Here is a 26944-nt window from a genome sequence, read left to right on the forward strand (position 1 = left end):
TGTACTGCTTTTGTGCTTGCCATTGCTGGATGAGCTCGGCTCATGGTGTGCTCGTCACTGTTGGGAGGGAGTAACTTACATCGTCAGTGCTCTCCCCTAGTCGATCATCTTCTGTGCCATTCATGGCGGGACAGAGAACGCTACATGTTTGGGATCCACGCGCACACTTGAAGAGACGCTCTTCGGTTGGTTGCCCCGTCCGAGTTTTTTCGTGGCTGCATGCGGCCATCCACTTGGAGTAGCACTGCTGAAATTCTATTTTGAATGGCCAGTTACAGAAACTCAAACATTTCGTGGCTGCAGCTGTGCTACTCTGGAGGTACACACCACTTTTCTAGAATACCCACAGCAACTCTGTAGGCGTAACACTTGGGTTTGGGGTGTGCGGTACAAATCGGTACCTGCTGAGTGTCGGTTTAAGCTATTAAACCCCAAGATGTGACGTTAGGGCTAATGTCCTAAACCTGAAAATGGAAGTTAGTCCTAATGTCATGTGGCTAACAGCCTCAGGGCACGCAGAGAAATGCCATTCTTCTCGTGACAGATTCTTTGGTTGTCCAAGTTTTCCCAGCCGTGTCGACCATGTCAAAATGGAGCAATCATATAGAGCCGCCTTCATAATGCGTGGGACCCAGGTTCGTTCCGACCACGGGAAGCGTTTTTTTCTTTCACTGCACCAACAATCATTCATTGTCGTCAGAGAAAGTTGGCTTTCCAGCAGGGCGTATTGGCGTACAACGGCATAAGTGAGGACACTAAAGCTTTGCTTTAAAAAGTGGCGACTGCCCATGACGAGCTTAGGTCGTAGAAGCCTGAGGCTAACAGTCTTCATGGTTCCTCTGGAACTGCATAGTGGATCCCTCTCCCTGAAAAACATGTCTGGGTGTTTTCACAAGAGATCTGAAAGGCACGTCCGGTCGACATCCTTATTTTTGATAAAGCTTTTATATGTAGCTCCTTGTGCGCAGGGGAAGTTTTTGTATGTGAAGTTTTGTATATGTGAAGTTTTTTTTTGTAGAAAAAAAAGGTTCCCTTTCTCAAAAAAAATTCCCAAAGCCACCTCGGCTTACTGGCGCGTTGAACGGCTCGCGGAAAACGCGGCTCGCGCAGGTATCGCCCTGGTTCATTTTATGTTAAGAATTTGCATTCTCTCAAATGACTTGCAGTACTTGTCTTGACGCACAAACGAAGCTACAAATATATGCTGAAGTGCTATTGGCCCTCCGGTCGGGGCGCGCTAAAACGACCCTCCTGATTGGGTGTCGCGGCGGCAACGCAAGTTGGCAGCCGCCTGAACTACGTAGTGCGCGTTTCTGAGTTCATTTTCGCTGCTTCGCTCGGCCTAGTTTCTGTTCAGTCTGTGGTGTTCAACGCGGACGTTATCATGATGGAAATGCCTGAGATCACGAGCCAGATTGCGGGAAGTTTTGTGGCTCGAAAGGCGGAGGTCATCGAACGCTTCGTGGTGCGCGGGACTCTACCTTCGCCAGACCCCCGAGGGTGACACGCAGTGTACGCACTTGTGATAGCATTTTGCGAAGATAACTTTTAGTCAGATTTGTGATGTTTACATGTTTAGTTATTGCTATGTTTGGCTGTGAGCTTGCTAGCCTTAGGAAAGAAACGGTTGACTCGTAAAACGCTGCATCGTTCATGGCATAGCCGCTGCTCATTGGAGCATCACATGACTGCGCAACTGGTTAAATTGAATGCCAGTAATTGTAATTAATACCTGCGACATTACATTTATATCAGGGATAAAATCAGGCATCCATATCAGAGATAAAATACGATATGTCGTGGTAAACGTGCCCCGCGATTGCGCGCGAGCCATATCGCCTTTCTTGCGCAATGCTTCCTCTGCACTTCTAATAATCATGGAAACAGGTTTGAGTTAAGAATATAGGAATAAAAATATGTTCTCTGCATTAACAACGTACCCTACTGTCGCAGCATGTAACAGTGAATTATTAGGGAAATTATTGATACCGATGCATACATCTATGGCTTAGGGCATACTGGCTGTGCTGTGAGAAATATTGGATGCCTTGAATGTCAGAAGTACTAAAAAATGTGCATGCATTGAAGTTGGAGTTGAATATTATACCAAGCTTCAAAGTAGCTCATTTGCATCCTTGTTGTATGTAAACTTTTGGCAATGAACACCTGCACTTATGAGTACTAAGTTGCTGCTCCAGGCAAGATTATGAAACAGAAAAGAAGCCAAAAGTCAGTTTTCAAATTTAACTCTTTCGCTACCGCCGGAAAATTGACTAATTTTAGGGGTCCAAGAAAACATTTTTTCCCTGCTAAAAAATTGGTTAGGCACTAATTGCAGGAGCACAAAATGCAGATTATTTAACGGCATTTCCAATAATACCAGTTTTTTAGAGATTTTTATATATCATAGTTGTAAAAAAAAATATCAAAACCAAAATTTTTGTCAAATTGTCGAAAAAAAATGATAAAAAAGGAGTTGTGTATATCAAACCACTGGTAGTAGAAAAAAATTAGAATATACATTTTGTAGAAAAACATTTCAAAAACACGCCCTAGAAAAAATGTCGACTTGCGCGGAACAGTTTGTCAGATATAAAAAAAAAATGTTAGCATGCACGGTGCTCGTGTGATGCGGTGAAGCCCAACCTGCAATTCAAAATGTGCAATTTCGGGTGGTTTCCTGGAATAAATCGGTTTGTCATTATCAGAGGCACCAATTTGCCCCCACATAACGTAAAAACATCTTGTCAATGGCTGACTTTGCATTTACAGCGAGCACAATATTTGGGACAAGCACGCGATGCGGAAAAACACATGCATGAAGTTGAAAACGGAACGCCGTGGCTGATGCTTGTTGTCGTTCACGGCCAGTTATCTCTCAAAACATAAAGCTGAGCTTTATTATCATCTTCTTACTCGCAATTGTAGCCTTGCTCGCAAAAATGAGGTACGATGAGCTAGAATCGTGCCCTGCGATTTTGGCCGAGTAGCAGTTGCGCGCTGAAAAAGATCAGTACAACGAGCCTCCTCTATTGCAGCGCCACCTAACATTTTTCAAATGAAACAGTACAAAAACTTATTAGAGACTCGTCCGAATAGACAGTTCAACTAAGCAGCAACATTAGACACCCGAATATACCCTTGCATGGAAACGAAACTGGAAGGCGAACAGCTGGCAGTGTAAGGCCGGTTTGAAGCGCTGTCCTCGGTGGAACAGATATCTGGCGACTGGGTGTGACCTTTTGACTTGCATGTGAAGTTCTTATCGCAGAAATCGGGTTAGGGTGGGGGGAAATCAAGAGCGCCGTGCTTTGTTCGAGGATAAGTCGCGGACGCTTCAGGCGCCATGGCAGGTAGCCTTGAAGTTGGGTAACTGCGTAGTAGCACTAAATATGAATTTCGCGATGCAGAAACGAAGCCGAAACTGTTATAAACTGTTTGCGAATGGTCCTGGGGTAAGTAGAACTACCACAGTACTTAGAACAACGTGCGCAAAGGCAATAAAACTGCCTAAAATCATAAAGTAGCTTTGCAACCAGGCACTGCTTGAGATTTTCAGCCGATTTCTGGGATTATTACTGTCAGAGCGCGAACCTGACGATTGAAAATCGTTTGCTAGTTCCCCATTCACGCCCTGATAGCAAAAAACAAGCGCTGGTACAGAGTAATTACGAGTTGCACGCATTCTTCGTTGGTAGCCGTGACGCGCGATGACCACGCCCCTTTTCCACACCCAGGTGATTCAAAAGCGTGTCAAAATCACGTGTTCGTTGCAAAAATGAAAACAAAACTGATTTTGAAAGGCCATTTTCTGATCTAACTCCGAACAGCTTTACTTGTTCGAGAAACGCCTGGAACGCTATGAAAAGGCGCTCCCAAAAGTATCGATCAAATTGATCGATTTTGATAGGCGCGGTAGCGAAAGAGTTAAGTAAAAAAAAATGCTTCACTTGTTGCCATGGTGACAACACTGCAAAGGGAAGTTGTCCAGTGCGATACAGCCAACCAGCTAACCTACTTTGCATTGAAAGCCACCTCCCCCTCCATTTGGTCTGCGTCTGCAAACTGGGCCATGTACTCTTCACAGAGGAGCTGAAAATGGTGTTTTGTGGAAAGAGAGGCTGTAAAAGGCACTCCAATTTCAAGGCAAGGCCTTCCAGAAGCCCCATGTTCAAAAGGACACGAAAGGCTACAACCCTGACAACTTTTGATAAGTGAAACCTATTTTGCAACTTCGGAAGCCGTTTTCTCAGAAGTTCTTTGCCACCTGTGGCGCTTGTTCCAAGGATTTCTTTGTGACCGATGGGTCTATTTTGATTCCGTTTTTTGCATTACATTCTTTGATAAACAGTTCAGGATGTGACACTCTTGGTTTTCCAGGTTTACTTTTTGTGATTTTTTTATTTGAGTAGTCGTTCACAGCCGACATGCCTGTTGTACATTAACCGCTGAAAAAATTAAAACTAAAAAACATTGTGTTGTAAAAAAAAATTCAAAGACTGTCACGACCTCGTCCATATTTGGGAATGCAAAGCACTTTGAACAAGTTTCATATTCTGTTTTATAAGCCGCTCAAGCTCTGTGCAAGCTGAACAGAAAGAAAGTTTTATAAGTAAAAATGTTTTCCAAATATGACTGAAATTTTTATGGTTTTATTGCAGAAGAATTTCCAGTTGCTGTGCCAATTTTTATCGAAATCCACAAAAAAAAAAAAAAACAAAGAAGTTGATTATGAGAGCCCCCATAATGCTGTCGAACATGGCGTAAAACAGGCTGACATCGCCAGAAGTACGGGCCTGTCTAAGCAGACAGTCCGGTCCGCTCGACCGTCAAGAACAAGGCCGCTGGCAAAAAATCCGACTCCAGTGAGATTGAAGGACAGGGCTTCCGAATATGCGAAGGGGCACACCCGGAGGTCGGGTCTGCCCGAGACAGTTTTTTTTTTTTTTTTTAATAACAACGGACTCTCGTTCAGTGAAGTTCGGCATTCATTATTCCTGTGCATGCATCGTTCCTGTTTCGTTCTATGAAAAAGGTAAGAAATGCCTCAAGCAGGGGGATGTTTCGCATTGATTCTGTGCAATCTGCCACTGGTCGTGCGCAGTCCAACCGGTCTAACTTTCGATTTCACAGCTGTCCTTCATCAGACTATTTTGTATCAGCTGTTTTAGTGACCAGACTAATGCCCCTGTCACATACATTTACAGCAAATGTCATTTGCCCTAAATGTCAGTAGTTAGGTGCTACATGACAATACGAAATGATATTTCAGGCGAATGCCATTTAGCGGCTAAAAGAGGTTGGGAAGCTCATTCAGCGGCCAAATGAGTAGCCTCGACAGCAGTCGCGCGTCACCAGACAAGTTCAGCAACAAACAAAAGAATACTGTTTCTAAAAACTGTCAGTAAACTTATATTTTCCCCTTCATATTGTTTTCCAAATAAAGACAGACAAACAGGTACTTAAAAAAAAATCTCGTCCCCAATGCGCGCGTTACCCTGATATAGATTTCTTGCAGTTTTGCATCAGCTTGTGATGTCAACTTGTCACAAAAAAAAAAAAACGGTGATTTTCTTCTTTTTATGTAAAGAAAAGAATTATTTGTTTTGTTTCAACAAACTTTTGCAGTCTACCCTCTGAACCCTTAATCCAGAAAAAAAACATCCGCTGTAGCCGAAGTATGCAGTATCCGAACAAAAGGGGGGGGGGGGGGGGTGTAGTATGAGCGCGCAGATACATAGTCATAGTACAGACACTGTTTTTTCTACATGTCTGCAGCACCTCTGCACAGTGTTCACGTGAGGGCAAAGAATCGCCTAACACTGTTTACTGCCGGCACTTGGAAAAGGCATGCGTCAAGTGTGTAAAGATGCATGATAAGCTCAGCAAATAAAGCAAGAATATAACTAGGAGCAATGATTAACCAGCTATAAAAATCAGTCGTTGCCATCAGAATTAGCTAGGCTCTTTTAAATCCCTTCGTGACGAGGCAGGTTTACTCGAAACCGTTCGTCAAACAAATCGGATCGCTGCCTGACGTTTCCCCAAGGCAGCTTCCACATTTTGTTATGATTTTAGTCTGATCATTGAAACAGCTGATAGGAAATAAAGTGACGAAGGACAGCTGTGAAATCGAAAGTTAGACCAGCTGGAGTGCGCACGGCCACCCGCAGATTGCACACAACGGATGGGAATCAACCCCCCTACTTGAGGCATTTCTTACCTTTTTCACCGAAGCGAACGGGAACGATGCATGTGTGCAAATAATAAAGACCGAATTTCACTGAACCCGAGTTCTTTATTACATAAAAAAAACTGACGAGGGCAGACTCCGCTGCGGGTGCACCACATAGCGTATTCGATAGCGCTGTTGTTCAATCTCACCGGAGTCGCGTTTATCGGCAGCAGCCTTGTTCTTGACGGTCAAGCAGAATGTCTGCTTAGAAGTACAGGCCTGTACTTCTGGCGATGTTGGCCTGTTTTTCCTCATGTTCGACAGCGTTAATTTTGCTTAATTTATCCGACAGTGAAATCAGCTACACTGGCACTGGCTTGGCTCAGCTGCGCCAACAACCCAGCTGCCAACAAAGTTGCCAGACATAATTTTTCTTGCCAAGCTAAACACAGAAAAAGCATATTGGGTGCCGGCCCCGTGGAAGTCCGCTATAGACATTCAGTCAAAAAAAACAATTTTCGCCTAAAATTTAGTCTGTTGTAGCCAATAGTCTGCTCTCGCTGGGTCCATTATGAGCGAAGTGGACTCCATTTAAAATGCACGGGGACCAGACAAACCAACAGAAATGGTCTGTTGTAACCGGAAGTCCGTTGTTGCCGGACCCGCTGTAACTAGCGTAGACCGTATGTGCAAAAGCATTCTAGACGCACTTGAACTATACTTTTGTAATTTTGCAAACTTGATAATTGTCACTGCTTTCAGTATCAAATGGCGTTTCTTTGGATGTGTAGACCCGCATGGCCAAACCGAATGTAATTAACTTTGAATGACATCAGATTTGTCATGTGACGGGCATAGATCATTAAAACTGCGGAAGCTGTCTTGGGGGAACGTTGGGCAGCTATCCGAATTGTTTTACAAATGGTTTCGGGTAAGCCAGCCTCCTCGCTAAGGGTTTGAAAAGAGCCTGACTAATTTTGCTGGCCTTAACTGATTTTTATAGCTGATTAATAAGTGCTCCTAGTTAGATTCTTGCTTTATTTGCTGAGCTTAACGTGCGTTTCCACGCACTTGACAGCATGTGCTAGGCCTTTTCAAGGGTGCGGGTGCTAAGCTTCGAAAATAGCTTTGGGTGATTCTTTTACCCCGCCTGAATGCTGTGCAGAGATGCTGCAGGGGTGTCGAAAGTACGAATTGTCTGCAGCAATTGTATGCTGTACTGGTCACAGTTTATACCCCCCCCCCTCTTTCAAATACTGCATACTTGGGTACAGCAGACTTTTTCCCGATTAAGAGGGACTGTTGTAATGGGCGTAGACTGCACTTCGTTTCCATTTTTTTAAATGAAAGATGCGTGGTCGAAGAAAAGACAGTTTCTCGACCCACGTCTTTCCTTTAAAAACTACATAGGGTGGAGGCTTTCTTCCCTTGGCAATTAGTGTGCATTTTCACTTTTCGCCGCCATTTGTGTACACATGGTTTCTGCACCTTTCGCTCAACGATGCCATTTTCTGGCCCGTTGAACCATGTCAGCGTTGCCGATCTGTAACTGATCGGCAGCATGTTGATACAGCGGTAGAATTTAATTTTCACTATTTGAGCTTTATACTCAGTTGGCAGCTGCTGGAACAGCATCGTGCAATGGCGAATGGAGAGTTTGTGCCCATTCATAAAACGCTGCACTAAGATGGCAAGTTGGGCAAGTTGAAAAAAAAAAAAAAAGACGAACAGCAGTATCGTGCTTGTCTCTCGTCTTGTCCCCGTGTTTCGAGTGCTGTTTTTTTTTTCTGACATTGGCACATTGTGCAATGAAACACGACAGGCGATCACCAGGAGCGCTGCACCAATTGAAGTACAGCGACCTGATCATTTGCACCATTGGTACAGGGGGGAGACAGCTGCGCGTATTGCGCAGTTTTGATACAAATTTGTTTGCCTGCGCCGGGCTGCTCCAATAGCTTGAAAATTGCAAAAATTGCGCCAAACTGCTCCAAACTGCTCCAAAACAGTCCAAGAGCCAAGCAAGGTTCGCACAGGTCCTTGAAAACCTTGAAAACCCTTGAATTTAGAAGTGAAAATTTCAAGGCCTGGAAAGTCCTGGAATTTTTAAAGGGTCCTTGAAAACCCTCGATTTTTCTGGAGGTAACCAATGGCCCTATCTTTTCACAAGAATTTGAAGTGTTTGTCGTGCATTTTAGGTGTTAAAAATGTAAAGAAACATTGTAACGATCAAGTTTCAGTGTATTGCGTGAAATTACGAGTTGTGGATTCTCATTATTACGAGGCAACATTGGGAGCAGCACTCCTCAATAGAATTCATGTCACGATACAATCTCGTGAAAGCCGGCTTCTGTTCTCTATCTTGCATGTTCCATCTAGTCTGTGGACGGCCTTTCATTGCATGTTTGCTGTGCCTCATACGCTCTATCTGCGTTTGCTTGTACGTGCAAATGGTGGACGTTGTACATAGTTCATCCTGCCTTGCAGCAACACTTGCCGAGTTAGTTTCAGCTGGAACTCTTGCTGGCAAAGCAGGAGATGCAGGCAACATTAACTAAGTTTTGAAATCAAACAGCCTCAGCAAAACACCAAGAAAAAAGAAAAACCTCTAAATATAAACTATTAAAAAAAATAAAGCTGGGGGAGCATTCATGAACCCATAGCGCCTATCTAAATGTGCATTAATGTTCTTAGGTATTAGGCAATATCAAAATTCTGCATTGTGTTGAAAAAGTTATAAATAATCCCAGATAAAACATAAGATGGGGACCTTGAAAATGTGTTTTCTGGTCCTTGAAAGTCCTTGAAAACCCTTGAATTTTTGCTTTTGAAGCCCGTATGAACCCTGGCCAAGGCTTTTATCTCTTCTTCAATTTCAGTGGAGAAAAATGCTTACTGATGACATAGTTTTCCCGAGGTGATGCTGTTTGTAAAGGTTTAATTGATTGATCATTTAACAAAAAGCCCACATTGCCCCCGACATAGTTCTTTTGAAAGTCACAATGTCAGTTTGCACATGTTATATTCTGTGCGTTTTCAAAGTTTTCTTATCAAAAAACATTGCAAAGTCCTGTAGAAAAAATATTACATGTACTGAGGCGACAAACTACTTGTGCAAGTAGGTGAAAAAACGACAATTTTTGGAGTGCCGTATTTCCGGAACGACCTTAGTGGGCGCCGCCATCTTGGTGTGGTGAAGATTCGAAAACATGGCCGCCTGGCGAAGCAGTTGCTCGTGGTTGAGGCCGAGTGCTCTTTGCCTATTTGTACCGTGGTTGTGGTTGTGGGGGTGGCTTGGTCTGCATTCAATCGTCTGATGTGTTGCGGAAAGTTGCGTGACTCGAAAGACAGAGCTCATCTACCTAAAACAACGTGGTGCCCCCGAATTCGCCGTGTGAGGCGCAGTGTGTGCTTGACGTGAAATTTCGGACTCATTGCAGTGTTATAAAAAGCTGAATTATTTCTGCCTTTGACAGCGAGCTTGCGAGCGGGGGGAATGGGACGATCGCCACTGCAGAAGTGGCGGCGCAGGCTACATCGCCGCAAATTGTCCAAACAGTGTCCGATAGCGGGACGGGCTTCATATATCTGAAGTGAAATTTAATGTCAAAAGGGAGGTGGTGAAACATACCAAAGTTACCCAGATTACGATCGTAGTGAACGTGCACTTTGGGGATTGAAATGGGAGGGCTGGGAAAGGGAAGGGCGGGTGCGCCGATGGGTGCGCCGACTGTGCTGTCGCTTTGCGCAAGCTTTGCCTTGGCTCTACACTTGTGCGTAAAGCCGAGTCTGGGACTACAAAAATAGTAATTTCGGCATTCACATGATAATAAAAATTCCTTCCGATTGCTTAGTTTTTCAATTCGATATTTTCAATGGAGCTCCATGTACGCTATTTATGCATAGAGCCTAAGAATTTAAAAATGGTTTGTAAAAAGGTATGCAGTTCGTACCTTGTGATACTCGTAGAAAATCTTTATTGAAAGGCTGTTCCAGTGTTAGGTACGTTCAAAACTGATTAAAAAGTGCACCCCCCCCCCCCCCCCCCCCCCCCGAGTTGCCAAAAAACAAAAAATTGATTTTTTATGTTCATAAGGTGACATAATAAATGTCCTTTACCAAATCATGGTTCTTCTGCTCCAAACTCAAGATTTCGCTGCTCCAAAAACTGCTCCCAAATCTGATTCAGCTGTCTCACCCCTGGTAGGGGCGAGGATGGCAGTGTTTTCAGAAGTGTTTAGAGCAGTGGAGTCTTCACTTCATATCACAGCAAATACCTGATAGCCGCTTTCACTAGCAGGATGGGTGATTCATAGTCTTTCGTGAGACATTCATATGAAAAAAACTGACGCTGATGTAGAAGATTATGTGAAATGGTGGTTTCACTAGCTGCATCTAGCTGCATGCAGCATGCGACTCAGGATTTAGTTAAAGGATCGATGGTGAATTGCTCCGAATGAATTTTTATGCTGCATGACAGGGAGGAGGGTGCCTTTTCATGCACACATTGTACTTGGTAAAAGTTTTTAAAATGGCCTAGATAGTTCCTTGTGACTTGCGAGTAGACAAATTCACTAAAACAGTTTTATCTCCATTTTTTTTTGTCAGAACACAAAAGGTATATATTAGTAGTATGGCTGAACACAAAAGGTATATACTAGTAGTATGGCTGTACTTCCCATTTTTCAGATAGGACTGAAATATTTAGTAGTACAAGTTGCATAGGGGACCAGATGGATCCACTGTGTGCAACGTAATGAGCATCTGTGTAAAATAAACTATCAGGGAGCAGAAATAGTGTGCTCAATCTCAAAACGGTCAGGGAACCTTGAACTCAGAAAAACGTAAGGGAAGGCCCTCAAACATGAAATGTCTGCATTGAGGTCTTTAAGCTAGGCCTCTCCTGCTGTGCAAGTTGTGTCTTTACGGCCCCATCAAACATCCCACCAGTGTCAGTCCGACCTGCTTACAAAGCAGTTACTTTGCATGCTTCCACAAGGTTGTCGGTGATAACTTCACTGGCTGCGACGTGTCCTGTTTTTAAAGTATTTTAGTGATGGGTTTTGGGTGTACCCAAGGATTCCCTAAAAGTTCAACAGCTGATCATGTCCAGGGCTAGTCGTACATGCAGAAAAGGGTGCTCTGGTATTGACAGTGAAACCGTCGTGCTGACCAGGTTCTAGTCCGGGCACTCCCAACCGGTCGTGACAGCGCAGTGCGTTGCATATGCAGCAAAAATGACTGCTTCAGGCTACTTGTCCTTTGGACAGCTGATTTTTAGTAGAGATGCGAGAAGACCTTCACTTGTTGATGACACCTCATCAATAATGAGGTTGCTCTTGGGCATGCTGTAGACAGGGTTGCCAGATCCTCGAAAAAAAAAGGTGCCAAAAATTGACCAAAGTTGCCAACTGGCTGTAGTCAATTTATTTTGGAGCCAGGAAAGTAGCCAGGTGCAATTGAAGCTTGTTTCCACTGTTCTGGCTGCTCATCGCAAAAAAAAAAAAAAACAACCCAACCAAAAAACATCATCTCAACTTTCGGCGCATCACATTCAACTAGGGAGTCGACTAGTTCGGAAAACTCAATTTTACATACTCGAGTTGACTGTTGCCAGAATTTCCCACGGCACCGAGAATGTAGTTTGTGACTCCTTTCAGTCGCAGTCCAAATTTGATACTGAGGATTGCGAGGAACAGTTCGTGTGACATTGTTTCGTAAGTCGCTTTTTGTGAGAGCGATGGCTGAAAATACCCTTTCTGCTTCTGCGTTCGATATAGGTAGAACAAGGAGCTTTATTCCGCTGTCTGCAATGTCTCACATTGGATTAGCACCTGATACATCCTGGTAGGCGCATATTTTGGTCCAGAATTCAATAGCTGGCATGTCTGCATTCGCATCGTCAACTTGTCGAAGGCGCTGTACGTGCTCCCCAATACAGTGCGCAGGGCAACTAAATACATGGCAACTAATACATGGCAACTAAATACATGGCAACCAATGATTTAGTGCTCGAAAGACGTTTCTGAAGATCAGAGGCACAAGCCTTGAGGGAAGCAAAACAGCGCTGTTTCAACAACAGTTGCTCTTCGCTGGCGAGAGGCATTTATTGCTTATTGTTTTGTATTGCGTATTGTTTATTGAAAGCTTATTTGGTTTTGTTCCACCGCAACGACTGTATAAGGAAGCGCCACGTTGTCGTAGGAAGATGTCAGTAAGAGTGAAACAATGTATGCTGTTCAGGGAAAGTGGGCACGGGGACAAAGAAACGTAGGTTATTGCTTTTGGAGTTAAGCGGAGATGTTTGGCAGAGCATAGGTGGGGATGTGGTTCAGTGCCGGCAACAGGTGCGATCGGCAGGTCAACACAAAGGATGCCGGAGGCACAGTCGATGACGGCGGTGTGATCAGAAAGTCGATGCTAAGAATAACGTCATGAGCGCAGGCGTCTAGGACGGTGTATAGAACTGGAATTTTATGTCCAGCAATGCCAACTCTAGCGGTGCACAGACCTGCTACGGTGGGTGTCTGGCCGTCGGCGACTCTTACAATGCTGGACAGAGCAGGTGTCGCAACTTTGTGAAGGTGGTGGCGAAAATGCGAACTCATGACCAAAATATTCGCACCCGCGTCTATTAATGCGTCCACACGAAGACTGTCAATATCAACTTCCAACTAATAGTGTTTCGTCGTCACAGTGAAGAGAGGATTTTCAGGCCAAGTCGGAAATGCAGCATCATCCCCAGGAGCTGCATGGGCTGTTTCCCTGAGAGGTAGTTGCGTACAAAGCAGGCGGTGAAGGGCGGTGATGTTGGGGCGAGCAAGGCTGGCGACATTATGGGGACGGTGAGCGGCCAAAACAGTTGCTGCGGGTACTGCCGGAAATGTCATGTTGCTGGGAGCCAGACATGAATTGATGGGGCCTATCGCTGGAGTAACGTGTCTCAGAAAACCTGAGCTGCGGCGGCGATGACCAGCGGTACCGGCAGTAGCGGGACACATGGCCAACGCGAGAACAAATGAAACAGATTGACCGGTCATCCGCGGTTCTCCATTCCCTAAGGCTGCGGCGTCTGTAACGGGGTGGTGTGTCATAACAGCGGAGCATTCCGCTCCGTGAAAAGGAAGCGGGAGAGCTGTCAGGCATGTGTGGGCACGCTAGAGCACGCACAGGGTGAATTTGCCCAGGTTGGCAAATTAAGTGTCGCAGTTGGGACGTTCCGGTCATGGCTACACTGAGGTGCGATAGCCGGAGCCATGGCCTCGATTTCACGGTGCACTATCGTCGTCAGCGGCTCGGTATGTGTCCAGAGGTCACGTGTCGGCGGTGGACGGGGTGGCATTGCCACATCCGCACATGACGAGGTTGCCGCGGTGTGAGGGAGCCAGATGAACTTGTGCGTAATACGACGGCACTTCAAACCGGCAGCATTCCTTCAGAGCGGACTCAACCGTCGTGCAATCTTTGCAAAGCAGCAAATTAAAAGCATCATCAGCAATGCCCTTAAGCATGTGCCCAACCTCGTCGGATTCCGGCATGCTCGGATGCACTTTTCAGCAGAGTGCCAAAACATTTAGAATGTAAGCCACGTAAGACTTGGTGGGAAAGTGGACGCGTGAAGAGAGGTCGTTCTTTTTCATGGACTTGCTGAACAAATCACGCAGTGCCTGTTTTCATTGATCCCAGCTTGTCAGCCTCTCTTCATTGGTTTGGAACCACACCAGAGCGGGGTCTTTCAGATGGGAGGGTATATTTGCCAACATGAATGTGTCATCCCACTGGTTGTGGGTACTGACTCGCTCGTACATGTAGAGCCATTAATCGATCTCCACATCGTCAGCGCCAGAGAAAAAGCCGGGGGTCACGGGGAGGGGATACAGTCGAAACCCGCAATAACGAAATCACCGGGGAAACCGGAAAAATTCGTTTTCGCAAGAATTTCGTTGCCGCGAGTACGAGACATAAAAACAGTGATATGGCCAGCAGAACGAAAATTTATTGCCAGAAGTCGGTCAACTTACTTTGCCGACCCTTGCCATGCAACAACTTCAAAGCTCCCCCTTCGCACTGAAAAAAGGGGTCCATTGCCACGTCATCGTCATGTGCGCCGAAGAAGGACCGAAGTGTGTCGAGGGCGTCCAAAACAACCTGCGGGTTGGGTTTCTCCGCGTGCTTGTCTTCTTGGTCCTCGGTATAGTCAGCTTCGCACACGCTTTCGATAATGGCCTCGTCGGTCATTTCTTCGCGCACGACTACATCGTCATCGGCGCGAACGAACGCATCAAGCCACTTTTGCCGAAACATCCTCCGTGCAGTGGCATGATTGCCTATGGTGAAGCTGTGTATACCAGTGTACACCATATTTACTCGTGTAATGAACCCACTTTTTTCGCCCAGAAAACAGAAAATTCTGCATGAATGGGGGGGGGGATTCATTATGCAAGAAAAAGTTGCAGCAGATTTTTAAAAGTTTTAAATTTCATACAATGAAGATGCTAATAGAAGTGCTGTCAAAACCTTACCTTTCTATGTAATGAATCTCTTTTTTTTTTTTCACAACATGCTAGTGGCCCCCGTACTGGCCATCGTCCCCCTACTTGCCATGGAGCTGTGCTCCCCGGCTGCTTCACATTTGCCATAGGCCCACAGTGCATACCTTCTGTGCCGTGCCGTCGAGGCACTCCAAAACTTTTTTACCCACACCAGGAAATTTCCCTTCTTTTGGCCCACAAAACACACTGCGATCCCTGTTCATTGTCCAAACCTCTTGTTTTCTCCAGTCGGGTACGCGCATTGGGTCAACTGTGAAGTGCCGCCCAGCCACGCCATTTCGATGTGCTTCGATGAGAAGAAGTGGGGAGTACGTTTGGGGCTTTGTTAAGGGGGGACACTGGTCTTGAGGACATTTTTGTTATTTTTTAACCTCTGTGCTTGAGATTTACACATTGGGTGTATTTCAACATCCTGAGCACAAATATGCAGTCAGTTTTCGTCTACGGGGTGTAAGTTTAGAGTTGTGCAACATGTTATGTCACTCCATTTCGGGCAATTTTTTCATTATGTACCTGTAAAATACTCAAATAGCTTTTATCCCTTTGTGCTCTAGAAGGACCAGGGAGTGCAACTATACCACTGCAGTAATTTTATCATGGTTTCTGCAAACACTGTGAAATTTGTAAATGTCAGGTCATCAATTGACAATGTTTTTGTAAAACTAACTGCATAAAATCTTGTGCCAGCAAAAACAAATTCTGTACTTTTGCGGCTTTATTGCACTGTTAAGTTCATAAGCTTTCGAATGCAGCAAAAATGATGTAAATCGAACCAGTAGATCCTAAGATATTGTACCCGACAGCTGACCATGTGGGAAAAAAATTGGTTCTGAGAAAACAAGGCACGAAGTTTGCAAACATAGGCAAAAATGGTCATTTAGGCGACTTCAAAGGGCAACAGCTTTGTGAACACTTATGATACAGCTATGATATTTTGCAGGTACATTCTTTGGGACCTGTAGACTGCAAATAAAATTAATACAGAAAATTGATTTTTTGGCAAATTTTCGGTCCTCAAGACCAGTGTCCCCCCTTAACACGCCGCGCGCTTTCATAGCGCCAAATGCAGCGGTGAGATAGCTGCGCAGATTGCGCAGTTTTGATACAAATGTGTTTTCCTGCGCCAGGCTGCTCCAAAAGCTTCAAAATTGCAAAAATAGCTCCAAACTGCTCCGAAAGAGCATAAGAGCCAAGGATTTTAACGCTCCCGTCAATTTCAGTGGGGGAAAATGCTTACTGACGGCATAATTTTCCAGCACCTTGAAGGTGATGCTGTTAGTAAAGGTTTAGATTATTCCATAAAAAACCTGCATAAAATTGTCCACGGGATAGTTTTTTCGAAAGTCACAATGTCGGGTTGCACATGTTATATTGTGCGAATTTTTAAAGTTTTCCCATATAAAATTTTCACAAACTACTTGTGCAAGTTGATCTTAAAACAGCAATTTTGGGAGCGCCGCATCTCCAGAACGACATTACTGGGCGCCGCCATCTTGGTGCTGTGAAGATTGGATAACATAGCCGCTGGGCGAAGCAGTTTCTCGTGGTTCAGGCAGAGTGCTCTTCGCCAATTTCTACCGCGGTTTTGGTTATTGGGGTGGCCGGGTTTACATTTAGTTGTTTGACCTATTGCGGGAAGTTACGCGACTCGAAAGACGAGGGTTCACCAAACCCCCAAAAGCCGCAATATTGCCGTGTTTCGGCCTTGAGTGTGAGGCGCGGTGCGTGCTTGAAATGAAATTTGGGACTCATTGTGGCGTTTTAAAACGCCGAGTTATTGTTGCTATTGACAATGAGCTTGCGAGCGGCGGGAGTGGGACGATGGACACTGCAGAAGTGGCGGCGCGGGCTGCATCACCGCCAAATGTTCAAGCACTGCCCGATAGCGGGACAGGCTATTATCGCACGCTAGTAATAATGGTTCACCTATCTGAATTGAAATTTAATGCCAAAAGGGAGGTGACTAAACATACCAATACTCTAATCACGATCGTAGTGAACGCCCACCTTGGGGCTTGAAATGGGAGGGCTGGTAGAGTGCGACGACTGTCACCTCGCTTTGCACAACTTTTGCCGTGGCTCTCAGTTGTGTGTAATGCCGAGTCTGGGGTTACAAAAATAACAACTTCAGCATTCACGGGATAATAAAAATTTCTTAAAATTGCTTAGTTTTTCAATTCGATATTTTCCACGGAACTCCGCGTTATCTATGCATGAGCAGAGCCAAATGCTGCCTGCCAAATGCTGCTTGCAGTGTTACTGTAGCAGGGTTTTGGTTAGCTGGTTTGTCTCAGCCTGTTTTTTTTTTAAGTATGTAAAAATGGTTTGAAAAAAGTAGTGTAGTTCGTTCCTTGTGATACTCGGGTAGAAAAAACTTTATTGAAAGGCTGTTTCAGTGTTATGTACGTTCAAAACCGATTAAAAAGTGCACTCCCCCCCCCCCCCCTCTCCTTCCGAGTGGCCAAAAATTTGTTTTTTTCGGCTCCTAAATTGACATAATAAATGTCGTTCTGCTCCAAATCAAGGTTCTTGTGCTCCAAAATCGAAATTTCACTGCTCCAAAAGCTGTACCCAAATCTGGTTCAGCTGTCTCGCCCCTGTATATGCAATAAGGTTTGTTTTGTGTTCAGCAGATGGGGCTCCACAATACAAGCATGCAATTTTTAAATTGTGAGCCACGGCATTCTCACTCGCACCTCCGCCTACTGTCGAGATTTTTTTTTTTGTTAGAATGCTCTTTTACAATTTCTGCGCGTACTGTGGTGTGATATCAAGTTACTGTGATCATCTGTGGCACCAGCAACCATGCCGATATAAAAACACATTCCCGTTGCATTTTTTATGCAAGGTGACAAGAAAGTAAATTCTCAAGAAGAAAAGTGAGGGGGAAGAAGAGCTTCATTACGCGAGTAGATTCGGTACCTTCCATTTAACAGCTGCACGTGCACGGGGCAACTATAAGCAACCACGGCGCATTACGCAAACTACGTTACAAGGTTGCCGAGCCTTGCTTTGCTGTGCTTTTGTATGTGGCGTGGCGTTCTGCCCATGGTGTGTTTCTGGTGCAGGCAAATGCTTCCAGAATAAAGGCAGCATAAACATCGGTGCTAGCGCCAGAACAATAGCCAGAAAGTAGCCAATACTGTTTTTTTGTCACTGCGGCCTCGTAAGAGTAACCAGTTTGGCATAAAGTAGCCACATCTGGCAACCCTGCAGGTACACATGGTACCGCTCACAGGTTGAATCAGTGTCGATTCCTTAGGTAACCCCGCCTGAACTGCTTCACGCCAGGATGAGCTAGCATTAGGAGTGAAGTTTGCTTAATTTTGGAAAATGTGAGCTCGCTTGGGTTTGTCATTACTTTGTGACCGTGTGAAAGTTTGCAGAGGTTGCTATGCAAATCCTTGTGAATGTGGCCTGACCTGCAGGCCTCTCTGTGAGGGAGGGCTGTACAGTTGTGCTACTGAGTGGAAACATTGCCTGCCTTGTCGTGAAGTGTATGTCTGGAGCCTCATCCCACCAGTGGCCTTTGAGTGCATACGTCTGCTACAGAAAGAGGCTGCGCTGTGCTGGAAAGGTGTGAGCAGACTGTGTTTTGCGCAGGTGCAGTGGATGTGGTTCTGACGTCATCGGCCACCACGCCTCTGCAACAGGTGAGGTTGTCTGGCTGCAGCTTTTCCTTTGCTGGGGATGAAGCTTAGGTGATGTAGTTGCAGGCGTCTCCTCTGGCCTGCCAAATGCTGCTTGCAGTGTTACTGTAGCAGGGTTTTGGTTAGCTGGTTTGTCTCAGCCTGTTTTTTTTTTTAAACTTTGTCTGTTAGCTTATTATGGTGCTTTACGCGCATGTTGTCTTCAGTTGCAGGTGAAAGCCTGAGCGTTTGCGTTTTGTGAACAGAACACATGAAACCTTCATTATCAGGGTGTGAGCAACTTATATTTACGCGTGTTTTCTGATCTCAATTTATCAGGGTTCGTACAGGTCCTTGAAAACCTTGAAAACTCTTGAATTTAGAAGTGTCAATTTCAAGGCCTGGAAAGTCCTGGAATTTTTAAATGGTCCTTGAAAACCCTTGATTTTTCTGGAGAAAACCAATGGCCCTATCTTTTCACAAGAATTTAAAGTGTTTGCCATGAATTTTAGGTGTTAAAAATGTAAAGAAACATTGTAATAATAATGTTTCAGTGTATTGCGTGAAATTACGAGTTTGGTGGATTCTCATTATTACGAGGCAACATTGGGAGCAGCACTCCTAAATAGAATCCATGTCACAATACAATCCAGTGAAACCCGGGTTCTGTTCTCTATCTTGCATGTTCCATCTAGTCTGTGGACGGCTGCTCATTGCGTGTTTGCTATGCCTTATACACTCCATCTGCGTTTGCTTTTACGTGCAAATGGTGGACGTGTACATAGTTCATCCTGCCTTGCAGCAACACTTGCTGAGTTAATTTCAGCTGATACTCTTGCTGACAAAGCAAGAGATGCAGGCAACATTAATGAATGAAGTTTTGAAATCAAAAAGCCTGAGCAAAACACCAATAAAATACAAAAACCTCTAAATACCAACTCTTAAATAAAAAATAAAGCTGGGGGAGCATTCAAGAACCTGTTAGTGCCTATCTAAATATGCACTAATGTGCTTAGGTATTGGGCAGTAACGAAATTTTGCATTGTGTTGAAAAAGTTATAAATAATCCCAGATAAAACATCTTGAAAATGTGTTTTCTGGTCCTTGAAAGTCCTTGAAAACCCTTGAATTTTTGCGTTTGAAGCCCGTACGAACCCTGATTTATGTAAGATGTTTGCCTGAAGTCATGAAAGCTTTTCTGTTTTATTTTTACACAAAATACATAAATCAAACCTTCATTCATTGTGATTCAAGTAACTCATTTTTAGCCCTGGTTCCGGAGAGTGCATTCCTTCAGCCAGTGTTTAATACGTACATAGACAGGTACTTCCAAAAAGGGCACGTGTAGGCTCAATTTCCCTGCGTATGGGCTCGATTTGACTTTTGCTGCTGGGTCACTCTGAGGCAGCTATTTTCGTTGGTCTAAATTTCTCCAAAAGCTGCTTTAATGTGCCCTTGTCACCTGGGTGAGGGGTAGGTGACAATTCTCTCAGTACCACGTGCCATTGCGCGAGGCATTGCTTTAGAGAGCCAATTCCCAGCCCTGTTGGCAATTTTCATCAATCCGTTGTGTGCCTTTGCTGCAGTTAAATGCTTCAGGGTATGGATGTATTCCCATTCGCATTACATCGAAAGGCTTGTATCGCTTGTACCGGTTTGCTTGTTGGTGTGTCTGGTCAAAGGAAAGATGGCCTGCTGCAGATATCGAGGGGCACATAAGCGACGTTTGGAGCGGAGAAAGCAGTCACAGGGCCAGTTTTTAACAGCTCCACAGACTCTTGAAATATCCTGTTGGCTGCGTGAGACAATGTGATGGTTCCCGGAGTGTTTGGTCAAGTTGCCGTTACCTTTATGTGGTCTTTGTGCTTTAGGGTGATTACACAAGAACATGCATGCGTGTACACGCACCTTTTTTTTCTCATATTTTTATTATTTATGCGCAAGCCAGAGAATAGCTTAAAACTGCAAACCATTTTCCTCTAGCGTGCATACTCTGAGAAAAAAAAATTTACAAAGGGTGGCGGGGGTGATGCACGATTTCTGGCCGCTGCAGTTTTTTCCAACTTTGGGGCTTGGTGTAGGGCAAGGTTTTATCGTACTGGCTAAAATTATTTATGAAACAAAAACTACACCAATATGATGAACAGGTCAAGAGAAATTTTAAGTTCTGCTGTGAACAAAAAAAAAAGATAGAAAAAATTGTGAAATCGCACCAGACGTTAGATTGTTGCCAACTTTGATGCCCCTTATCTCCGTACCTGTAATTGTGACCCACTTGTAAGTGATAGGTAATGTCGACCAGAAATTTTAAACACATCTAAAATATCGCTTGCCTAGAAAAAAATAAATATACGCAAAAAAGATTGACTGCTGTGCTTTTTCTAAAAAGCGTAACCTTAAAAATCGAAATAAAACAAAAAATACCCAGTCTTGTTTTCCTTCAAACTTGAGGGAAAAGAGACTCCTCAAGACGGTCAACAATACTGCTGAAGAATATGTTGAATGATTTTGTTTGTACCGAAGTTATAAGCGGCTGAAATCACGTGTTTGAGGCACGTCTCCGTGCCATGAGTTCTGCTACTGACGCTGCTTTTCTGGCTTCGTGCTTTGGTAAAAAAAGTGTTTGTTCGCATTAGGCAGCCACACAAGGGACTTTTAAACCTTTGATGTCCTTCGAAAGAGAAATCCGCGTTTTTTTTTCCTTGCAATGTTTTGCTGAAGTAACTTCTCTTCTAGCGAAATCGACAAGCAGGGTAATAAGACTTCCTTAATGTGTCAACTGCCATAACTGACCCCGTGCCAGCCACTTGTTAAAAAGGGGGCACTGTTTAAATGCTGAAAAATTAAACTGCAATTGATTTGGATGATGGAAAAACACTGACATTTACCCGGACACGCCTAAGCGTGCAAAAGCCCGCTGTGCAATTTAGTTATAACAGAGTTCCCATGACAGCACAGTAAGCTGACACAAAGTCGTAGACGTGAGCGTGTTGGCACGATTAAACTGAAATAACGTGGATACCTGGCAGTTTGCTTGATGACGTGGCGGAGATTCAGAACCGTTTCTTTGCTATTTAAGCCTCTCAGAGGACATGGTCATAGCCACAAAATTAAAGTGAAAGCTTGTAACATTTTCATTAAAATTTGGACATTTGCACATTCAAATACAGCACACCAAATTTCTTGTAAGGGGCATATGGAAGGCCCCCCTTGCTGCTGTGCTCTGTGTAACTGAAAAATACACAGGGCTGCATCATGAAGATTACAAAATTTCGCACAGTCCCCGGTATTTGGGGCGTAATTTGTGTGTGTCCCGTTGAGTGGCACTGCATGCCTTGGATCGTCAAAGTGTGATGCATTGTTGAGTGCTTCTGTGCAGGAGGAGGCCCCCGGGGACCTGTACGCAGGGCTGTCTGTGCTGGCTGAGCATACGGACATTGGCACCACCATCCGGCTGCAGGACTTTGACTGAACAAGTTGCTCAACATGTGTGGATGTGACTGCGTGTGCATGTGTGTGGTTGTATGTGTCTTGTGCTGGTTTTAAAAAATAAAATGCACTTGTGAGTTGTATCTTGGTGGTGTGCTGTTGGAAATCGAGCACCTTGTGACGGCTGGCATAGATTATGTTGCTGATTGCATCATCTGGCTACAGGACTGACTGAATAAGTTGGTCAACATGTTCATAATGTGTGTGGGAAGGTGTGTCATGCTGGTTTTAAGAAATAAAGGGGACTGTTGGTACCATATTTCTCATGTTGCCTGCGCTCTGTTGATGTCAGAACTTTTGGAAACAACCTGCTTTGGATGTGCAACTATGCGATGTGCAGCTTGCGTGATACACATTGATGGTTACCCCATACAGAATTGATTTTACTTTGGTTGCAACGTTGCTTCCAGCACTGGTATTCAAATCAAGGTATTCTAAATGATTAACAACTGATTCGTTTCGTTTAACCTCTGAGGTTACGTCACTGCTACAGACAATGTCACTCTTCATTGTGACGTCATTTCTGGCATAGGATAGTTGACCAAGCTTTAAGTTCATTATGCTCTTTTTTTTCTGGTGTCCAACCTCCTGAGGAAATGTTGCCATCAGATCTGGAGTTGGTTCTGATGTCGTTTTTTGACATGGCACATTTGATACCGATATATGCTGTTGAAATTTCATTAAAGGTCCATAGATTGTCAAAATCAATCTGAAGCATTCCCCAACGGTTTGCTGCATAGCCCAAATGTACCCACAACTGCTTTGCTATAATGTTTTTGATTTTGATATCCGAAGTGCTGCCAACACCATTGAACTGAGAAAGCTTTCTGAAATAGAATAATCGGTATGGATAAGAGTGTAACGTGCTTTTATCAATACGGGTGAATCTATTAGGTGTGTTTAGTACGAACAGTAGTTCTGAGTAGCTATTGCCTGAATTGTTGGCTCTTGCGTAAATGGCAAGCGCACTAGTTGTTGCAGCTTCACTGTGCAGCGTGTGCGCGGGAGGAGCTTGTATTTGTGCGAGTACAGCAGAATTTGCTGCTTGTACACTAGGGGGAACTCTGCCCGGCCTTGATGCCAGGCACTGAAGCCCAAGTGGTGCTGCTATACCGCTTACCTTGTGCCCTGCCGGCGTCCGCCGGTTCGGCGCGCGGCGGGTCTCCGGAGAAGTCCCCTCGGAACTTCCGCTCTCGCCTCCCCACGCTTCTGCCTGGCAAGGGCTGCCTCGAGCTGCTGGACGGCTTGTAACTGCACCGCGTAGTCTGGCGATGCAATCGCGTTTGCAATATTGTCCGGCAGCCGCTCCTGTGCGGCCGCCTTCACCGGATTGCGAGTACAGTCCCACAGAATGTGAGTCAAAGTTGTGTTCGTAACCGCGCACACACTGCACAAGGCGCTCTCATAGGCGTCCGGGCACACGTGTCGCGCCAGCGCCGGCGTGATCACCGAGTTGGTCTGGATCTGCGGTAGAGCACTGCCTCCTTTCTTGATAGCTTCGGGTGTGGTGGTGGCCTGGTCCGACGGCATTGCCGGTACCATCTCAGGATCTCGGTGTATTCGACGAGAGGTTCCTGGTGAATGCTGTCTTCGCTCGGTCGCCGCCGCTCCGCTGGAGAGACGGGAAGGTGGGAGGGGCCGTCGCGCGGTTGGTGAGCGCGCGCGCGGCGGCGTCCGCCGTCTCGTTTCGGTTGGGGTGACCGCCCTTGTATTTGTCATTGCCTTCCCGTGTGTCCGTGTGCGCCGGGAACCACCGCCAGTATGTCGCCGGCACCGCTTTGTTTACTGCACTGCACCGCACATTCACAGCACTAGCACCGACGCTATTACGCGTGTAATTCACAATCGCCGAGCGGGAGTCACTCAACACTGTCGTGCATCCGGGGTCCGTGAGGGCCAGGGCAATTGCGGTCTCTTCCGTGTGCCGTGCCGACGGTACGCATACACTGCAAGCACTGTACACCTCCCCGCTGGTGGCTCGCACCGCCACCGCGACGTAGGCTCCGGGTCTGTCGGGGTACTTTGCTGCGTCCACGAAGAGGGCGCCGGCGTCCCCGGCGTACAACTCCGTGAGGGCCTGGGCCCTAGCAGTTCTCCGGGCTCTGTTGTGCTCCTGGGTGCACATTCCGGGGCGCCGGGGTGATCCGGAGTCTCCGTAGGACACCTTCGCAGTTCCTTCAAGTCGGCTTGACGGGCCGCACGGTCCGCGAAACCCAGCCGTGCGAGAATGCTACGACCGGTTCGTGTGGTTGTAAGACATTCGAGCTGGGCCGTGCGCTGGGCCTCGCTGATTTCATCGAGCGTGTTGTGCACTCCGAGTGCCAGGAGTTGCTCCGTGCTGGTACTGTTCAGGAGTCCCAGCGCCGCCTTATACGTTTTCCGGATGGCCGCATCGATCTTGTTCCGTTCTTGCGTCTTCTAGTAATGGTACGCTCCGATGTAGGTTACGTGGCTGACCGCGAATGACTGGACCAGCCGGAACAGGCTGGCTTCCTTCATCCCTTGGTGTCACGTTGCCACCCGCTTGATGAGGCGAGTGGCCGTCCCGAGTTTGGTGACGAGGCGGTCTGCTGTGGCGCCGTTGCACCGGCTGCTTTCCAACGTCATCCCGAGGACGCGGAGCGCGCTCACCTTGGGTACGATCGTGCCGTTCTTCGACCGTATTGTGATCGCCGCAGAGTCCGCCGCCACACGTTTTCGGTACGCGCCCGGCGGGAGGATCACTAGGGGCTCGGACTTCTGCGGGGAGCATGTCAGGCCGGAGCCCTCCAAGTGTGACTTGATGGCGTTCACCGCGCTCTGTAATGCCGCCTCGATGTGGCCGTCACTGCCCTCGGAGACCCACAGGGTGATATCGTCCGCGTAGATGGTATGGCGGACTTGTGGGATCTCCGTGAGCCGGTTGGCCACCCCGATCATTACGAGGTTGAATAGCAGCGGCGAGATCACCGAGCCCTGGGGTGTCCCTACGCAGCCGAGCTTCTTTAGCGGTAGTTCCAATTCTCCGGCCTGGATTTTCACCTTCCTCTCCGACAGGAAGTCCTTGATGTAATTGTAAGAGCGCCTGCCCATGCCCAGCTTCGATACCTGCGTTAGGATGGCAGAATGGCGCACCTTGTCAAAGGCGCTTTGTAGGTCGAGGCCCAGCATCGCCCTGTTGTCGCGGGTGGGGGCCTTCACTTTGAGCACCTCATGCTGTAGTAATAGCATGGCGTCTTGTGTGCTGAGCCTCTCCCGGAACCCCAGCATGGTATTGGGGTATAGCCCTTCTGCCCCTAGGTAACGCTGCCATCTATTCATTAGAACATGTTCCAGAACCTTCTCTACACACGAAGTGAGGGAGATCGGGCGCAGGTTCTCAATGCTGGGCGGCTTTCCTGGCTTTAACACCGTGCGGGCCGTCTTCCACTGTGGGGGCAGCTCGCCCGTTCGCCAACACTTGTTGTAATACCTTGTCAGGGCCGCGATGGCACCGTCACTCAGGTTTCGCAGAGTCTTGTTTGTAACGCGGTCCGGGCCCGCTGCCGACTTGCAGTTCAGCGTCTGCAGCACCGCGCGAACTTCCCACTCTTCGACATCTCTGTCCAACGACGGGTTGTTTGCTCCTCCGTACTCCGTGCTGTTCGCTCGGGGTACTTGTCAAATATGTTGCATTAATTCTTCTGCGCGTTTCGCGCTCGCCCAACGCTCGGACGGTCGTGTGCATCGTCTGGTCTAGCCGATGTTGTTTATGGCCCTTGGTCCCGGTTTCGTCCAGGAGGTGCCGGAGCAGGTTCCAGGTTCTCCCCTTGTGCATTTGCCCGTCCGCCTCGTTACAGACGGCGTGCCACTGTTGCGCACAGTTTTCGGCTGTATTTCTCTATGGCCTGATTTAGCAGCGCCACTTTCTTGCGCAACCGGCGGTTCGTGCGCTGCGTCTTCCATCGCCGCTGTAACGATTGGCGGGCTTCTAGCATGTGGGCCAGGCGGCTGTCCACTTGCTGGATGGTTTCGTCCGTTTCCACCTCGGTGGTCGCGTTCTCGGCCGCGCGGACGATGGCGTCAGCCCATTCGCCGATGTCCGTGATCTCCTCTCCCTGCTCCGGTTGTCCCTCGAGGACTTGCCGAAACCGGTCCCAGTCCGTGATTCTGTGCTTGCGTAGGGGTTCCGCGACGGACGGCACGGACGCGGGCAGGATCACCTCGATTATGTAGTGGTCGCTGCCCATGTTCCGCCCCACGTTCCGCCATTTAACCCCTCGCTTCGCTCTGCTTGCCGTTCGGACGAATGTCAAGTCCGGGTTGTTGTCCCTGGCCGCCGCCGTGCCCAGTCGGGTGGGGTTCGCGGGGTCCGTCAGCAGCAGGAAGTAGGTCCTTTCCTTTCACGGTTGTTCTGCCATACCCAAGGTCTTTATGCGGGGCGTTGAAATCGCCGCATATCAGTATCGTGTTTTCCGGTGCCAATCGCAGCGCCTTGTGCAGGAGGGCCTTGAATTTTTGCTGCCGATGTGCCGGATTACTGTACACGTTCACTAGGAGAAAGGCCTCCTTCTTTTTGCCAATCACCACCTCGGTCGCGCAGTATTCGATGGTGCTGCGTCCGAGGAGATCTCTGTGTTCGATGAAAGTGATTCCCTTTCGCACGAAAGTGCACACCCCCTGTCCGGCTCCCTTACCGCAGGCCCGCGCGCTCGGGGGGCTGGCGTGCGTCCGGTATCCGGGAAGGGGCGGCGCGCTCTCCGTGTGCGTCTCCTGCACCATTATTATGTCCGGCGCTCGGTCGATACTTCGTAAATACTGTTGCACCACCGCCTTCTTGCACTGGAAGCCGTTGGTGTTCCAGTGCCAGATATTTAGGCCTGAGCTTGCTGCTGGGGTCCTGGCCATGTTGGTGTTAATTGCTGGGTGGGCTGGTTGTGGTTGCCTTCTTCCTTGCCGAATTTGCTTTGCAGAAACGTTTGTATCTGTACTAGGGTGTCCTGTATGGTCTGCACCTTCTTCTCAAGGGCTGCGAATCTCGTGTCTACCCTGTGTTCGAAGGCCGTGACGCGGCTCTCGAGCCTGTCCAGCCTCTCCGTGGTGCGGCGAAGACGAGCCATCTCAACTGCACTCCGTTTGGG

General features: G+C 46.9%; 1 protein-coding gene across 1 annotated transcript in view; it reads left to right on the forward strand.

Moving 5' to 3' along the window:
* LOC144137573 (uncharacterized) overlaps positions 1-21928 on the forward strand; it is a gene marked incomplete in the record, with an annotated part of 67461 nt that extends 45533 nt beyond the window's left edge. The window contains 2 exon segments of the mRNA XM_077669498.1: positions 18331-18380; positions 21736-21928. Of these exon segments, the coding sequence (XP_077525624.1) occupies positions 18331-18380; positions 21736-21828 (143 nt within the window).
* Between the last annotated feature and the right edge of the window lie 5016 nt (positions 21929-26944).

The sequence above is a fragment of the Haemaphysalis longicornis genome, unplaced genomic scaffold (genome assembly GCF_048455015.1).
Source record: "Haemaphysalis longicornis isolate Haplotype H1 unplaced genomic scaffold, Haemaphysalis longicornis Haplotype H1 scaffold_1, whole genome shotgun sequence".
Lineage (NCBI taxonomy): Eukaryota > Metazoa > Arthropoda > Arachnida > Ixodida > Ixodidae > Haemaphysalis > Haemaphysalis longicornis.